The sequence below is a fragment of the Oryctolagus cuniculus genome, chromosome 12 (genome assembly GCF_964237555.1).
Source record: "Oryctolagus cuniculus chromosome 12, mOryCun1.1, whole genome shotgun sequence".
Classification (NCBI taxonomy): Eukaryota; Metazoa; Chordata; class Mammalia; order Lagomorpha; family Leporidae; genus Oryctolagus; species Oryctolagus cuniculus.
This window is the reverse complement of record NC_091443.1, coordinates 101858009-101875908: the sequence shown is the minus strand read 5'-3', so window position 1 is coordinate 101875908 and position 17900 is coordinate 101858009. Positions and strand designations below refer to the sequence as shown.

The window sequence follows — 17900 nt, the reverse complement described above, 5'->3', positions numbered from 1 at the left end:
CTACATGTTTTCTAGAAGCTCTGACCATCCAGATCAGAGGCTGAGTTAAGGGAGGGAGGGTGAGACACATATATGCACACTCATGGGGAATATGCCTTGCTACAATGTTCTAGAAAACAGGTCAGCACTTATTAAAACGTAAGATATTTCAACCCGACAATTCTGCTTTTGAGATGATCCCGCAGAATACATAAAAAGCACCCAAGAGGGCAGGCGTTGTGGCTCAGTGGGTAAAACCACTGCTTGGGAGGCCCACATCCATATCAATGGCAGTTCGAGCCCCGGCTACTCCACTTCCCATCCAGCTCCCTGTGAATGTGCCTGGGAGGTGGCAGATGATGGCTCAAGCATCTGACTCCCTGCCCGCCATGTGGGAGACATAGTTGGAGTTCCTGGCTCCTGGCTTTGGCATGGTCCAGCTCTGGCTGGTGTGGGCATTTGGGAAGCAAACCAGTAGACAGAAGAACACACTCTCTCTCTTTCTGCCTTTCCAAATAAATATTTCTGTTTGCTTAAGCACCAAAGGATGTACAAGGGCGATGCAGCATTGTCAGTATGAGGGAAAGAAAAACCCCAAGTGTCTGCCTACAGGAGAGGCGTCACAACGATGGTGAATCCATCCTAGCAACTGTTGTTACTAGAATTAAATCATCAGTTCCTAAACTACAACTACTGACCTGGAGGGATGACTGTGATATTCTATTGAGTGGGTAAGCAGTCGTGTGTATAAAAGGCATAATTTAAAAGCCTATAACCCCACTTCAGCTTTTAGAAAAGGAGAGAACATACACATGAAGTATGCGTATGTTTATGTGAGTATGGTCAATGGGACGGGAGCACACACAGCAGGCCACGATCACCAGTGGGTCCAGATGATTTATTTTCGTACTCTGTCACTTTTATAATACTGTTTTATAGATACACAAAATATACACAGTTGAGGACTTTTTTTTTTTTAATGAGAACAACATAAACAACAGAGCTCTGGTGTTCGGCGATCAGAGCAGCTTTATTTACCTAATCCAGACACAGAGGCTGAGATTTCTTCCGGGAGTTAAAGGCACTGGCAGTGGAAAAAACCCATGAGCTCATCCTCGCCTCATCCCTGAGGCTGTCTCAGGAGAAGCCACTGAAACTCAGAGAAAATCTAACTGGTAATTAATACGTGGGGCGCTGTGTGCCCCTAGGGACAGGAATGCAAACGCCCGCTGAATTAGCCCATCAGCCCAGGCCAACACGGGGGAGAGCCGGCAGCTGCACCTCCTGCACCAGCTCAACCCGGAAGTGCCCACCTCCCGTTCTGCAGGCACACACCTGACTCCAGGCCGGGTTCACCCATCCCGTGCCTAGCCCAGTGCTGTCATTCAACCCTGTAGAGAAGCAGCCAAATCACTTACAGCCGGTATTTTAATTTTCTGAAAGGTAGAGCTCAGAGAGACACAGAGACAGATCTTGCATCACTGGTTCATGTCCCAAAGGCCCACAGCAGTCAGGGCTGGGCCAGGCCTAACCCAGCAGTTTGGGACTCCATCTAGGTCTCTCACTGGGTTTCCCCCAGAGGGAGCATCAACCGGAAGCTGGATCAAAAGCGGAGTGAGGACTTGAACCCAGTGCACTCTGATGTGGGATGCTGGAGTCCCAGCTGCTGAGCCACAATGCCTGCCCACACCGGCAGTTCTGATGGAAGCCTTGTCGTTAACCTGCTCCTCCCGTCCCACCCTGCAAACCCTCAAACCTCAGGAATGACCTACAGCTCATCTCCACTTTTCCACTCTGACAGCACTGACAACTGGACTCCAGAGGGAGGGACATCTGTGTGGCACCCCAAGACCCCGGAAGTCACAGCAGTGCAAGGACCCCTCACTCCTACCCTAGCACTCCTGACACAGCGCAGCTCAAATCACGGAGACCCACATGGCCAGCGTGGCCCAGCACCATCTTCCACAGAGTCCCAAGTCAGGGAGTGTCCGCAAAGGCCAGTACCAGAGGTCCTTGCATGTTTGCACTTGGGGCTACACTGGAGGCCGGTGGCATAATGTCCTATGCTAGGCCAGGTGTGGATTTGGCTCCATAACAACGAATACAGCAGGAGCCAGGAGAAGCCCTTGTTAAAGTATTGTAGAATGGCACATCTGGACATGTTTGCATCTGAAGTAGTAATCTAAATATTAGCGATATTAACATCTACCAATGTCAAGTATTTTTTCCCATCAGTTCATTCTAAATTTAAAATTTGAGAATTTTTAAATATACACCTTCTAAGACAAGATGCTTTGACCTATCTAATTAGGTTTTTCGCACAGAATTAGCCAAAATCCATTATTCAGTACTTAAAAGTTCTCATTTTTAAAGGACTTGTGGCACTTTCCCCCTCCTCCATTCTTCCTGCTTCCCCCTCCCAGCCTCACATCCTCCCTTTTGTTGAGATCCTGGGTGCCCACCGGACCCTTCTCAACTCCTTGCAATGCAAATGGCCAAACAGAAGACCCGCACAGGGCAGCTATGAAACAGATCAGAGGGAAACTCCCTGAGACTCCAGAGCCCCCACTCTTCCCCAGCTGCCCCTCCCCACTAGAGGCAAATTCCCTACTAACCAGATAAAACCGGAGTCCCAAATGCACCCAGTGTGCACAACAGTGGTTCAAGTGCTTGGGTCCCTGCACCCACATGGCAGACCCAGAAGCAGCTCCTGGCTCATGACTTCAGCCTAGACTGGCGCAGGTTGGCGGTACCTTTTGGGGAGTGAACCGGAAGATGGAAGAGCTCTCTCTCTGTATCTGCCTCTCTCTGTAACTCTTTCAAATAACTGAAGAAATCTCGCAGAGAACACAGTGCAGCGGTTTCTTGCCGCCTCTGTTACCCACTCTCTCACGGCTCTCCCTTCCGTTGGCGGATTGTTAATCTGCCCGCCCTGAGACACCACACATCCAACACGGAGTCAGCCAGGAAGCCGGAACGCTCCGGCGCGCTCCCTCCCTTCCTCTGGACAGCCACCTGCTGCTTAGTTTACCCGCGCTTGCTGCTTTCTGTGCAGTGGCCGGTGTGTCGGTGTTTTAGCCACCTGTATTCTGTCTTGCCGACTCAGTGTGACCGGTACTTGAGGGCCACATGCGGTGGTGCTGTTTTACCTGCCCTGCTGAGTCCTAAGCAGCAAGTGGGGGTGGGTGCCATGTGGGTGGAGGGAGGAACCCCGAGAGTTAGATCAAAGCACCCTTCCCCGCCCTTGCTACCCACAGAGGAGGCTCTCGGCCTGTCTGAAAATTACTTCCTTGAAGCGTTGCAACCAATTATTGATCTGGTAGGGTTCAAGACCCCAAAATATGCCACTTTCACGTAGGGGTCAGGCCGAGAGAGCACTTACCTTGCATGTCACTGACGGCCTTAAAGGAACACAATGATAATGATGTGTAAATGCTAAGTACCTAAAGCTTTTCCTAGTATGAGGACCGAAGCACTAGAATGTTCTTTGCAGCATTACTTGCAATCTAATCAAGTGGCAACAACGTAAATGTTCATCGGGATGAGAAAGCTAACGAGATAGCTGTGCGTATAATAAGAGGGGGGTTGCCGAGTGAATAAAGCAGCTGTGGTGGAGAGTGTGGCCGTGATGAGAGCGACTGTGCAGATCACGAACAGTACTGATCCTTGGCACGTGGGGCTCAATTTTCACTTTCTCTGTGGTCTTTGTTTTTCAACACTCATGCTCCATTTTAGTTATTAAGAATAAAACAGCCGGCGCCGCGGCTCACTAGGCTAATCCTCCGCCTAGCGGCGCCGGCACACCGGGTTCTAGTCCCGGTCGGGGCGCCGGATTCTGTCCCGGTTGCCCCTCTTCCAGGCCAGCCCTCTGCTGTGGCCAGGTAGTGCAGTGGAGGATGGCCCAGGTGCTTGGGCCCTGCACCCCATGGGAGACCAGGATAAGCACCTGGCTCCTGGCTCCTGCCATCGGATCAGCGCGGTGCGCCGGCCGCAGCGCGCCGGCCGCGGCGGCCATTGGAGGGTGAACCAACGGCAAAGGAAGACCTTTCTCTCTGTCTCTCTCTCTCACTGTCCACTCTGCCTGTCAAAAAAATAAAAAAATAAAAAAATAAAAAAAGAATAAAACAATATGATGGTACAATTTTCAAAAGAAATATCAAGGAGAAACAACTCCCCCCTCAAAGTGTGGTGTTTTTACTCGAGTTCAAAACTAGAGCTGTCAGTGACCTAGGAAGGGATACTCTGTTCCATCATAAAGTCCTGTCTCTCCTTTCAGGAGAAAAAATATCAAAGGAAAATGGCATCCTTCTCTGTTGGGCATTATATTTAAGGAAGGCAGCTTTGGAAACCAGAATCAAGCTAGATGAACTCTCCCTGATGTCTTTTTCCTAGATGGTTTCACGAACCCAGAAATCGTCATCGCACCCTGGATAACCCCAACCCTCCTAGCACTCAGACACAAAACACAAAACCTCTCCAGCCCCAGCGCGCTGTTCCCAGCAGTGCTTTAACGTGATGTGCTCCATAAGCAGTGCGTGCCATTCTGAAGTCAGCGCCGGCACCCCAACAGCTCAGCTGCGCACACTCTCACCACTTGAAGTGTTATTTTCTGGAGGGTGGCACTGCTCTCCCTGCTAATTCACCTGATTCCTGCCCTGCCTCATCTCTGTCACTCTGCCTCGTTTACCAAGCACTCCCCAGCACCTGTTCACGTGCCGCTGGGGCTTTAACGGTCTCAGCTGTGGCTTCCACTCTCCTCTTCCTTCCGTCCTTTATCTTCAGAACCTGTAGGTGTGGCCAGGTGGGTACTGGGCCCATTTTTACAGATAAATGATCCAAGCGTAAGTGACTTTTCTCAAGGTCACAGATCATATAAGGACAGTCTACAATAGACTATTTGAAATTAATCCTATCTGACACTATTTCCATTTTTAATTCACTCTTAAATTTCCTTTTATTAAAAAAGATCTATTTACTTGAAAGGCAGAGTGAGAAAGAGAAGAAACAGAGATCTTCCATCCACTGGTTCCCTCCCCAGATGCCACAACAGTCAAGTCTGGGCCAGGGAAAGCCAGGAGCCAGGAACTCCATCCTGGTCTCCCATATGGGTGGTAGGAACCCAAATACTTGGGTCACTGTCCACTGCCTTCCCAGGTGCGTCAGCAGGACTCTGAACCAGAAGCAGAGCAGCCAGGACTGGAGCCGGCACTCTGAAGTGGGATGCAGGTATTCCAAGCCGTGGCTCACCCTGCCGTGCCACAACGTGGCCCCTTCCGTTACCTTTAAGTTTTCTGCCTCATGAAGGCAGAAACCATGGCTTTATTTCTTCCTGGTTTTAAGAACTCACTGATAGTAACTGCCAGTAAAAGCAAAACTGCCACCACCACAAAGAACCCACGCAGAAATAACCCCCACAAAGGCGACTCCTGGGCAGCCAGTGTTGAGGCACAAGTACATGGGCCCCTGCTGCCCCATGGAGACCCGCATGCCGCTCTGGGCTCCTGGCTTTGGCCTGGCCCAGCTCTAGCTGTTGTGGCCATTTGGGGAGTGAACCAGTAGGTGGACGATCTCTATCACTTTCTCCTTCAAATAAATAAATCTTAAAAAAAAAAAAAAGATTGTCTCCCCATTTTTCCCAGGTGGGGCTGACACTCGGGCGTATGCAGCCTCGCCGTGTCAGGCGTTGCAGTATCTCAATGCTGTTGGAAGACAGCCTCTCTCCTGGCTTTCCTGAGAAGCAGCCCTCATTCCCTGCCTGTTGGCCCAGAGAGCTCCCTAATTAGTGTCCACAGCTGGCACAGGCAGGATCCTGCTGCACACTGTAGTTAGCCACCTGTCCCAGCTGGCCACTGCCTGTGCTTTAGCAGCTGATAGATTTTTTTAATAACACCTCTGCTTTCAAAAAAGATGCTGGGGTGCGACCAGGCCATTCTTGACTCTAGGCTAAATATCTGTAACATCCAGACCTTTCTTTATGTAACAGCACGGATTGTTACTTATTGATGTAATTAGTGGGTACAGAGAAAAGCCATTAACTTATTAAAAATTTATTTTTACATCTCAGTTCAATACTATCCTTTCTAATAAAAGTTACCTGAAAGGGTGGCTTTTCAGAAATACGGGTTGTGAACAGAGTGGAGCCAAGGCAAGGCAAAGTACCTGGAGAATCAACCTCCTGCCCTAGACTAAGGTGCCAAGAGGGGCCAGCGCTGTGGCATATAATGGACCGAGCCTCTGCCTGTGGTGCTGGCATCCCATACGGATGCTGCTCAAGTCCTGGCTGCTCCACCTCCGATCCAGCTCTCTGCTGTGGCCTGGGAAAGCAGTGGAGATGGCCCAATGCCTCGCCCCCTGAATCCACATGGGAGACCCTCAAGAAAACTCCTGGCTCCTGGCTTCATATCGGCTCAGCTCCAGCCAGCCGTTGTGGCCATCTGGGGAGTGAACCAGTGGATGAAGACCTCTATCTCTCTGTAACTCTGCCTCTCAAATACATCAATCTCCAAATTGCTATTACTTTCTTGAAGGCAGCTGGAAGATTTAGGACATCGCCTCCCCTGCCCCCATGTTTGTTTATATTTTCATCTGCTTGAAAGGCAAAGAGGGCCGACGCCGCGGCTCACTAGGCTAATCCTCCGCCTTGTGGCGCCGGCACACCGGGTTCTAGTCCCGGTCGGGGCACCGGATTCTGTCCAGGTTGCCCCTCTTCCAGGCCAGCTCTCTGCTGTGGCCCGGGAGGGCAGTGGAGGATGGCCCAAGTGCTTGGGCCCTGCACCCCATGGGAGACCAGGAGAAGCACCTGGCTCTTGGCTTCGGATCAGCACGGTGCGCCGGCCGCGGCGGCCATTGGAGGGTGAACCAAAGGCAAAAAGAAGACCTTTCTCTCTGTCTCTCTCTCTCACTGTCCACTCTGCCTGTCAAAAAAAAAAAGAAAAAGAAAAAAAAAGAAAGGGAAAGAGAAAGAGAGAGAGCTCTTCTAACTGCTGGTTCTCTCCCCAAATGCTGCAACAGCCAGGGCTGGGCCAGGCCGAAGTCAGAGCGAGGAGCTTCATCCGAGCTTCCCACGTGGAAGCAGAAGCCCAAGCACTGAGATCATCAGCGGCCTCCCCGGATGCAGCAGCGGTGAGCTGGAGGGGAGAAGCTGGGCTTGGACGGGCACCCCCTTAGGGGTGCAGGTGCCCCAAATGTGGCTTAACTGTGCACCACACCCACCCCAGAAAGCTGCTGTTTAGTTCCTTGGACTCACCCGTAATGAATGTGTAAATCAAACAAAAACAGAACAGCCATGAAGAATACAAAACCAAAGATCTCATCTCACATTGATAAATGGGCTACCTGCCAAAACTTGCGGGTGAAGTCACTTACATCTTTCAAAATTTTATTTGAAAAAAGACACCGTAATAACCATTAATGTCATGTGAGATAGAATGGCTCCTCATACAGGAAGCGATAGCTTCAGGGTGTTCACAGAAGAGGATGCAGCCAAGGTGCACATTTGGAAGTGAATGTAACATTATGAAGTTAACCCACATTAAATACCAAAATAAGTCAGAATACAGACGAAAAGTTTGAATACAGAGTTAAACTTTTGTATAACATGTGAATCTGACCTGCTAAATTTTAGTTAGGAAAAAGCCTTAAATTCCATAGAAAATGCTGCTGCCCTAATCCCATCCACCATGAGATCAGGACACTGAAACACAATTCCTTCCACACTGTGTAGCTTTATTATTTTCCTCTAAAAACAGACCAAGACAATTGTGAAGCTAACTCTCACCCTTAGAATAAGTAATCACACAGCACCACAGTTATCAAAAAAGTCAAGACATATACACTTGCTTTACCTTTCAATTATTGGTATTATATTCAAGCAGGCACAGCTATGCACTCATAAACTAACTGCAGCCGCCTCTGCAGAGCTGTAGAGATGAGCACATCTAAGGATATGGGTGCTCCATTGTTTTCAAAGTAAAGGCAAGCATGTTCTACTTTAAAATTGATTTCTGTGTAAAACAAAGTAAGAACTCCCAGCAGTCAAACAAATTTACCAAACTTGAAGCAGTGCCAGGGCACGAGACAAAGGAGACCCTGAGGCAGATGTCAGAGCAAGCCGGCATGTCTGCAGGGGCAGTTTTCATTCTCAGCAACCATCACATCTCTCTGGTAAGATCTATTAAAAGTCTCAAGTTCCAAACAATCATCCGTTCCCTGAAACAGGATGTACAACCACGACCGGGAGAAGACACACAAGCTCTTGGCATGGTAATGAGGCGATGTTTTTATTAAAAGCGGCGGACATTTCTATCAGTAGTAACCGTAGGGAGGCTGCTGGTTGTAGCCGCAGTGTCCGTACTGGTGGGGGTAGTAGGGCTCTTGCCTCTGCTGCGGGTAACTGTTACCCCAGGACCGGCCGCGCCACGGATCCGACCGACCATCACCCGGCCACCCTCGTCGGCCGTCCCTATCTCTAAACTGTCTGTTATCTTGCAACCTACAACAAAACAAAAAGGTTTTTTAACTTCCCTTGTAAAAAAAAAAAAAAAAAACAAATGACAAATCCAATTCAGTGCACTTGATTTCTCAATCTAATACACAGCAAATGGAAGTTAAAAACTTTTTCTCTGCAGAGCATTACAGCAGCAGTCACTCCCTACGTTCTAAGACTTAAACCGTCCCTCCAGTGCAGGAGTGGAAACACCTTGCAGAGAAACAGGCAGACTACAACATAAACCAAAACCAAGAGGGCCATTTCTGAACCAAACTGAAATCTGTTCAACTGTACAAAAGCAGTGTGAATTATTAGACAGAATAACTTCAATTTTATAAACTTCTTGCTAAAGTAAAGTCAAAACAATTCCTTCTTTTCTTACACACACACACACACACGCCACACAGCAAAAGAAGGAATACAGCGCTGGCAAAATGTTAAAGCAAGTTATTTATCAAGCACTGCCTGTGCGGGGCACTAGGCCATCCTACAAACACTGGCTGCCGCCTGTACGGTCTAGCGGATAAAGCCACGCCCCCATAGGCGCCTCCTTTATTCTTCTGAAGTAATACATACCAATTGCCTCGATTCCTCTGGCCCCCGCCTCCTCTGCTACTCCATTCCTCAACAATGGGAGGGGTGTCAGGGGGGCGTTTCAGATATGCCTGGTATTCTTTGTCATCTTCTGTGAATCTACTGGCAAACATCTCTTCAAAATTTTTAACAGCTTCGGAAGTGTCAGTCATTCTGAAATTCTGCACAGTTGTTAAGATGTTTGTATTAGAAATTTTAAAAACATCAACATCATCTTACCAGATTATGACAAACAGAACAATTTTAGGCAGAGTATCACTAAAAGTCTTTGTGGGCTTTCATTCTCATTTTATTGAAAGGCAGAGACACAGAGACACAGATCTTCCCTCCACTGGGTCATTCCCCAAAAGCCCACAACAGCCAGGCCTGGGCCAGGCCGAAGCCAAGAGGCCAGAACTCAATCTGGGTCTCCCAGGTCGCTGCAGGGACCAAGTGAGCACCTGAGCCATCACTGCTGCCTCCCGGTGTGCTATCAGCAGGAAGCTGGACGGAGGCAGAGGAGCGGGGACTTGAACTGGGCGCTCCCCAGTGGCACTGTAACTGCCCACCTCTGAGCTAACTTAACGTAGCCTTTAGATATTGAATTCAACATTTCTTGGCTACTACATTCCAGGCAATGTGCTAACTACGATGAAATAAAAATATGCACAATGTAACATGGACTCCGTCCCCAAAGGGCCCCCAGTCAAGCACAAGAGACAGATGTGACGTAAACATAAAGACAGAGAATGTCAAGAAGCGAGCGTGAAGAGACAGCAACAACTTTGCCTCTCGGGTGGACGATGAGGAGTTACAGCTAAATAAAGAAGTCTCAAGAGGAAATTTATCATTTCGAAGGACTGCTTTTCTAACAGAGTAGATTACTGCAACAATCTAGGCAATACGCCATCAACGCAATCTGAGGTAGGAATTATTAAAACAGTTTTCAAAGAATTCCAGGAAGAACTAGTCTGACTGGATGTGAGAACAGACGTGAAAACGGGAACACCCAGGCCTCTGGTGAAATGAGTGGACGGATTCTGGTGCCACGAAGAAAGGTGGGCAAGGACACACACTGTCTGAAGTCAGTTTTGGTCCGTCCATCCAAACGAAGAGTCCGCTCCCAGTTAACTACCCACCAGTAAGGGCAGGTGGAGATGAACTTGGGAGACAGCAGCAATGTTGGTGGCGGTGACCGCTGTAGGAATGGACAAGGTGGAAGAAGAATATCGCAGCCAGTGCTGCGGAACAGTGAGTTAAGCCACCACCTGCAAACATTGACATCCAATACGGGTGCCAGTTCCAGTCACAGCTGCCCCACTGCCAATCCAGCTCCCGGCTGATACACCTGGGAAAGCAGTGGAGGACAGCCCAAGTGCCTGGGGCCCTGCACACCTGTGGCAGAGCCAGAGCAAGCTCCTGGCTTCAGCCTGGCCCAGCCCCGGCCATTGCAGTTTGGGGAGTAACAGCTTTATTCTCTCACTCCCCCTGGAACTCTTTCAAACAAATAAAATAAATCTTTAAAAAAAAGTATCAAAAAAAGATAATTAGCCGGCGCCGTGGCTCACTAGGCTAATCCTCTGCCTTGCGGCACCGGCACACCGGGTTCTAGTCCCGGTCGGGGCGCCGGATTCTGTTCCGGTTGCCCCTCTTCCAGGCCAGCTCTCTGTTGTGGCCAGGGAGTGCAGTGGAGGATGGCCCAGGTGCTTGGGCCCTGCACCCCATGGAAGACCAGGAGGAAGCACATGGCTCCTGCCATCAGATCAGCGCGGTGCGCTGGCTGAAGCGCGCTGGCCGCGGCGGCCATTGGAGGGTGAACCAACGGCAAAAGGAAGACCTTTCTCTCTGTCTCTCTCAGTGTCCACTCTGCCTGTCAAAATAAATAAATAAATAAATAAAATAGATAATTAAATGAATGTAGTCATTAGGCAGTGAGTACTTTACTTTTTTTAAAGATTTATTTGAGAAGTAAAGTTCAGACAGAGAGAGGGACCAACAGAGAGAAAGGTCTTCCATCCACTGATTCACTCCCCAAATGGCTGCAACAGCCAGAGCTGGGCTGATCTGAAGCCAGGAGCCAGGAGCTTCTTCCAGGTCTCCCACACGTGTGCAGGAGCCCAAGCACCTGAGCCATCTTCTACTGTTTTCCCAGGCCATAGCAGAGAGCTGGATCAGAAATGGAGTGGCCAGGACTTGAACCAGTGTCCATATGGGATGCTGGCGTCAGAGCCACAGGCTTAGCCTACGACGCCACAGTGCTGGCCCCAGCCAGTGAGTACTGTAGAGTAGTAGGACTGAAGCAGGACTCCAACAGATCCAAAGGTAACTAGGAAGAGGAACTCTAGGGCATCCAGTATGTCCCGGCTGCTCCACTTCCAATCCAGCTCTCTGCTGTGGCCTGGGAAAGCAGTGGAGGATGGCCCAAGTCCTTGGGCCCTGCACCCATGTGGGAGACCTGGAAGAAGCTCCTGGCTTCAGCCTGGCCAAGCCCTGGCCGTGGCAGCCATTTAGGGAGTAAACCAGCAGATGGAAGACCTGTCTCTCCCTTCTCTCAAATCTGCTGAAGCTTTTATGAGAGAGGAAGAGAATCAATAAAAAGGAGAAAAACTGAGAATGCAGGACAGGTGTGAAAACCAAAGCAAACAGGCCTTCCTCCTTAACGAGGCCCCATCGTTCTGCTCATGGTCTCAAGACTCCTCAAGCCTATTTTATGTTTGGGGCCTATTTTACATCTTGCTGAAATGTTAAATGTCTTATCGGACATCCTCCAATTATTTTTCTTCCTGCATTAATTCACCTTCTAATTGAAGTTTGCAGCCAAGAGGATGTGATACCAGAAGACAGCTTCGGTTTATCTTTCCTCCAAACCCCACCTAGATAAATAATTATCACATTCCTGCCGCTACCCTCATCCCAACAGAATGAGACCACAAGGACTGTCTGGCTGCAGGAAACTCTTATCTACGCATCTGCCTCTCAGGCTGCTGCTCCCAGGGAGTAAGCGTTGGCAAAGACCAGACTCTCCACACGTCCAGGACGGGCAAGCTCAGGTCAAATTCTCAAACACAGAAAATGAGTTTAAAATCAAGGGAGCCGACTAAAATCGCGCCTGCGTTTCTACGGGGGTCACAGAAATCACTGGAAAGATACCCCGTACCTAATTCTCTCGGGCAGCAAACGTCGTAAGGAAAAATGTGCTACTCCGGGTTCTCCCACGAGTCCCCCCAAGTCACCAAATACCGTTACTTAAGAGAACAAGATTCAAAGCACAGATTTTTACCGATCCAAGCTTTCCTTACCCCAAGTATTCGAGGCAGCTGTACCGTTCAATGTTTAGATCGTTTCAATCTGTGGCGGGAAAATGAAAAAAAAAAAAAAGTTGGAGACTGGAGATCCTCCAAAGGGGTGGGGAAGGGGCTGGGACATGCGGGCCTCGGACGACGGGAAGCGGTCCAAGCACTCCCAACCCTACCACCGCAGCGACCAGGCCTGACTCCCGGCCTCCCAAAGGAACGAGCTACATGGAGCAGGGTTTAAAAAAAAAGGGAGCGAGCGAGCGGGAGGGAGGCAGGCTTGCCGCGATGAACCCGCAGGGAACTCTGGCTCCGGGCTACTGAACCCTGGGAACGACCCGTGGGACGCGGAGCCCAGGGAAGCCGCGGATCGAGAGCTCGCCCTGACAGCGCCTCGGACACCTCTCCTCCCTCCCGAAGCGCCGTCCATCCCAGCTGCTCCTCTCGCCGCACTCCCCGGGGACACCTGGCCAGCCCCGCAGCTCGGCGCGCCGCCTCCCGCCTCCCCGCCGCTCGGACCCGGCCACTCACCCGCTAAGGGCTGCGTCCACCCAGCTCTAGCCGGACCCCGCCGGCGAGTTCCGCAACAGAAGCGGCCCCGGCCCCAGCACACACAGACTTCGCTCTCCAAGGTAACGGAGCCTCTTCCGCTGGCGTCCCACGGCCGCCTGACTTCCGCTTCCGGCAGGCCGAGCGGGCGCGACCCGGAAGTCTCGCGATATCCAGGGCTCACTCCCCCCGCCCTTCGGCTCCGATGGCGGCGCGGGCTTGGACCTGGCCCACTGCGGGTGATGCCGTCTCAGCGCCGTCAGCCTGCCTAGTGGCTGGGCGGGAAGACACGTCGCCGTCGATGAAGTCCCCTTGGCTGGGAAGCGGTGGCGATAAGGGTGGAGATTGTGGAAATTGGCGGGAGAGGGAGGAAAGTTGACTTCCGGCCGCGCGGTGCAGGAGTCCGAGGAGAGCAGGAGGCGAGAACGGGCGGTGAAGACCGTGGCCACGGCCGGTCGTGCTCCCCTGGCAGCAAATTCTGGCCTCCATCCGCGCCCCACGCCCGCCGTCCCCGCCTCACGGGAGTTCCCGTGACCACGCCCTGACACCTCAGATGCAACACCGTTGTCAGGACCCCCGGCCTCTAGCCGCACCCCACTGCCCCCTGCCAGCCAAGGCCAAGTTTATGAACTTGGGTTTAAAGCGCTGACCTTGTTTGCCGCTCTTCCTCCATCCGTGGTGAACCAAACCACGCGGAGTACTTCATGCGTGAGCCATTGGCCATGTTTCTGTGCATGGTTCATGTCCCCTTCTGCGTGGAATGCCCTTACCACCCCCGGAGGTTGGAATTCATCTTTATTTTAAGGTTGAATTACTTCATTTGAAAGGCAGCTCGATGGAGGGAGGGAGAGAGAGGGATCTTCCATCTGCTGGTTCACTCCCCCAGTGGCCGCCACACCCAGGGCTGGGCCAGGCTGAAGGCAGGAGCCTGGAACGCCATCCTGGTCTCACACCTGGTGGCACAGGCCCAAGCACTTGGGCCATCCTCTGCTGCTTTTCCCAGGCGCGTTAGCAGGGAGCGAGGTAGGAAGCAAAGCAGCTGGGACTCGAACCAGTGCTCTGCTATGTGATGCATTGTGGGTGGCAGCTGGGACTCGAATCCACGATGCCGGCTCCTCGGATGCTGGAAATCTATCGATTCTTTAAAGCTTTACAAAGTGACGTCTCTTTATAGAAAGAATTTTCTTTCTACTGAAAGGCCACCATACTTTCTGCACTTTGTGTGTTTAATTATTTCCACTAATTTTGAACTAAGATTCCTCATGTACACATCTGGGCAGATTGCATAAGCTTTTTATCAAATCCATCTCTATGTTGGATTTGTAGTATTTGTGCTTTATATGAAGTAAACAGTAAATATTTGTGAAGTGAATGATGGAACTATGAATGTTTCAAGCCCTGCTTTAGAAACATTTATTTAGCAAAAGTGTTTAGGATGGGGGATATGATAGTCTTGGTGTTGGTTAGTAAAAGTGAGAGGTATTAAGACAAAAGTTGGGACTGACACTGTGGTGTAGTAGGTTATGTCTGCCTGTGGTGCCAGCATCCCATATAGGTACCCATCTGTGTCCCGGCTGCTCCTCTTCCAATCCAGCTCTCTACTATGGCCTAGGAAAGCAGTAGAAGATGGCCCAAGTGCTTGGGTCCCTGCACCCACGTGGGAGACTCAGAAGAAATTCCTGGCTCCTGGCTTTGGATCGGCCCATCTCCAACCATTGTGGCCATTTGGGGGGTGAACCAGCAGATGGAAGACCTCTCTCTCTCTGTAACTCTGCCTCTCAAATAGGTAAGTCAAAAAAAAAAAAAAAAAAAAAAAAAAAAAAAAAAAAAAGAAATCAAACCAAACACAGTAATTGAGTGGTACTATCCTTAGTAACTAAGTGGTTGATGGGAGAAAAAATTGGTAAGAATCAGGAGATATTCCAAATCCTTCAGCCTGGGAACTTCGGACTGAAAATGGATAATCAGGGGTTATAGTTATAGGTTATTCTAAGCTGAATTTAGGACAAAAATGAGCTCAGAGCTCACACGAATTGTAAAATTTGAGATGGTAGTGAAACATCCAAGAGAAATCTTGTATGGGGTTGTTACAAATGCAAGCCTAAAGCTCAGGAAGAGGAGGCTGTGCCCAAATATGTAAATGTGTGAGTCATCATGGGGAAACAACAGCTTCATCTGTGTCTATGATCTTTCCAAGGGAGAGTATTTATAGAGGAGAGCAGAAGCCAGGGCCTACGCCTCAGGAAATATCCATATTTAGGAGGCAAGGATAGGAAATTAAAACTTGAAGAGGAGCAATGTAACAACTGAAAAACGAAGAAAAACGTCTCCCCACCTGGTACAGGAGCGAGGGAGGATATTTGGAAAGGGGGGATTATTGTAGGGCAGCTTGTGTGTTTCTTTGTGACCATTAGGTGTTGTTTGTAAGTAATAAGGACTTTCCCTGTAGAGAATGTGTTTCTTTCCCTTAAATGTGTGTGTGGCACTTAGGAGCTCCTAGCCTTCTGAGAGTCTGTGAGGGGCCTTAGGTATTCCAACCAGTTTTCAAAATTTTAGACAAGACTAGACCTACCCATAAAGTCGTCTCAAACTGAGATCTTGTCAATTATTCCATCTCATTTTCTGACATCAGTTAGTCTGCAATTTTCTAAATGACTGACACTTAGGCTTTGAGCATCAGCACGTTTTCAGTGGAACCATTTTTGATAGAAAGGTATTTAAATACAATATTTCTGTGGAAAAACCACACTGAGTATGTAGGCCATAATTTAATCTCTGGAACCAAAGTTCATTGTTAGAGTGTCAGTTATTATATCCTGCTGGGCTGTAATTTCCTTAGGCCTGTGGATAGTAGGAGAAAGGTTTCCTTTTTGTACTTCATTTTGCTATCTCTTATTATCTTCCTCCACAATAGGAATTAAGGTATCAGCTCAAGGTTTCATCTTCCAGCAACATTACAAATTAACCTAATTTCAGTTTCACAGCTCTACAAAAGAAAAAAATAGAAGGGCTATCATTGTTGCGTAGCAGGGTAAGACACCATCCAGGACACTGGTATTCCATATTGGAGTACCAATTTGAGTTCCAGCTGCTCCACTTCCCATCCAGTTCCCTGCTAATGCACCTGGAAAAGCAGTGGATGATGGCTCAAGTGCTTGGGCTCCTGCACCCACATGGGGGACCTGGGTGGAACCTTGAGATGAGTGGCTTAGGGGCCATGTAGACAGGAATATCAGCCCCAAGCCCAAGTCACACCTGGAGACGACACCAGCAGAGCCCCAGCTGCTCTGGGACACAGCCCAGCCTTGTGCACCCAGGGGTTAGGGAGGCCCTGGAGAGCACAGACTGTGTGCCTGCGGCCTCCCTGCAAGCAAGAAGATTGCACAGTTGCCTTCTGTTACCTTTTAAAACTACCGGAAGTGCATCTCCCAGGCAGAACCCAAGTCGTAGGGCTCAACCCTAGCTGGCTGGGTGAGCCTCTGGTCCCCTTCTCGGAGAGGCAGGGCTCACGAGGTAGTAAGTTCTCTGCACAGGAAAAAGGGAACCAGGAAGTGCCGGCAGCCAGGACACGTGATGGTTAGCCAGTGACTGATTCGTTACACACACGGTTCACTGTGTACATACACGTCGAATCATTGGAGGGGATTTTCTGGCTGAATATTTTGTTGTTCAAATGATATCCCTGGAAAGGAAATATCTTCTCCAGCGTCATGCACGTGATCAAAGGCGGGAACTGGAACTAAGAACCATTAGGCATTCTTTTATTGGTTTAACAAATATTTTAGAGTGCCTTTTATATTCCAGGCACCATTCCAGGTATTGAAAACATCGGAGAATAAAGATAAAAGTCTTGCCTTCATGGGGCTTACATTCTAGCAGAAGATAATTTAAAAAGTGAATACCTGTGGTTGTGAGGAATTGTTAGGGCTGGGGCAGAGAAAAACGGGCTCTTCTATACAGCATCAGCAGAGAGTGTCAGTATATAGGTTTTATCTCAGGAAGTCTCTCACACTGTCCCCTCCTATCAGGAATGAATATTGTGGGGACCCATGAGCCGGCCATGGGCCCACATGCTAAGGCTTAGCTTGCTGACCGTTTGCAATAGTTACTGCCGTGTGGATGTTTACGGGTTCTGTTGAGCTGCGATATCGGGACCTTTCCATAACCCCAGGGTTGAGTCTACAACTACGGCCTTGGGACTTCCCATACTTCTTTTCCCGCTGACCAAGAGTTGAGAAAACACCAGGTGGAGCAACGATAAGCTTTCTGCTGGCGTCCGAGCCGCCTGCTACGTGACCAGGAGCTTGATTGGATGAAGACACGTGATCACCTTTATGGTTGGACAAGGAGCGCATGGACTGTGCATGATCAGGCACCCGATTGGAGCGCCGCCGCATGGACTGTAGCATGGACTAAGCTTGCATTACATGCTTCTGCAATGTATACTATATAAGCCGTTCGTGGAATAGTAACAGGAGCTTCCCCTTTCTTCCGGAGCTCCCCTTGCTCAAGGGTTTCTTTTTCTATCCTGTTTAAATAAAAGTCTACCAAGACCGATAAGCCGCAGCAACGTCATTCCTTTGCGGGCAAGGGAGCGACAAATATTTTGGGGCTGGCATTGCGGCATAGCAGGTAAAGCCGCCGCCTGCAGTGCCAGCATCCCCTTTGGCCCCCATTTGTGTCCCGGCTGCTCCACTTCTGATCCAGCTCTCTGCTATGGCCTGGGAAAGCAGTATAAGATGGCCCAAGTCCTTGGGCCCCCGCATCCACATGGGAGACCCAGAAGAAGCTCCTGGCTCCTGGCTTCGGATTGGCACAGCTCCAGCCATTGCGGCCAATTGGGGAGTGAACCAGCGGATGGAAGAACTCTCTCTCTCTCTTTCTGCCTCTGCCTCTCTTTCTCTCTGTAACTCTGACTTTCAAATAAATAAATACATCTTTAAAAAAAAAGAAGAAAGAAAAAACTGAATATTTAGAAAGTTTATTTTAACTTATTTTCATTTTGTTTTTGTAAGGCA

General features: G+C 49.6%; 1 protein-coding gene and 1 long non-coding RNA gene across 2 annotated transcripts; one reads left to right on the top strand and one right to left on the bottom strand.

Annotated features, from left to right (window-relative positions):
• Nucleotides 1-7683: 7683 nt before the first annotated feature.
• On the bottom strand, nt 7684-13028 carry RAMAC (RNA guanine-7 methyltransferase activating subunit). The gene is made up of 4 exons (XM_002722992.5): nt 12865-13028; nt 12340-12388; nt 9044-9222; nt 7684-8470 (listed from the first exon to the last, which is right to left on the bottom strand). The coding sequence occupies exons 3-4, from the start codon at nt 9211-9213 to the stop codon at nt 8284-8286; spliced, it is 357 nt and encodes a 118-aa protein (XP_002723038.1). The 5' UTR covers nt 9214-9222; nt 12340-12388; nt 12865-13028; the 3' UTR covers nt 7684-8283.
• A 47-nt stretch (nt 13029-13075) lies between these two features.
• On the top strand, nt 13076-17442 carry LOC138844747 (uncharacterized). The gene is made up of 3 exons (XR_011381062.1): nt 13076-13663; nt 14495-14668; nt 17054-17442. It is a non-coding gene; the product is annotated as an uncharacterized lncRNA (long non-coding RNA).
• The last annotated feature ends 458 nt before the right edge of the window (nt 17443-17900 follow it).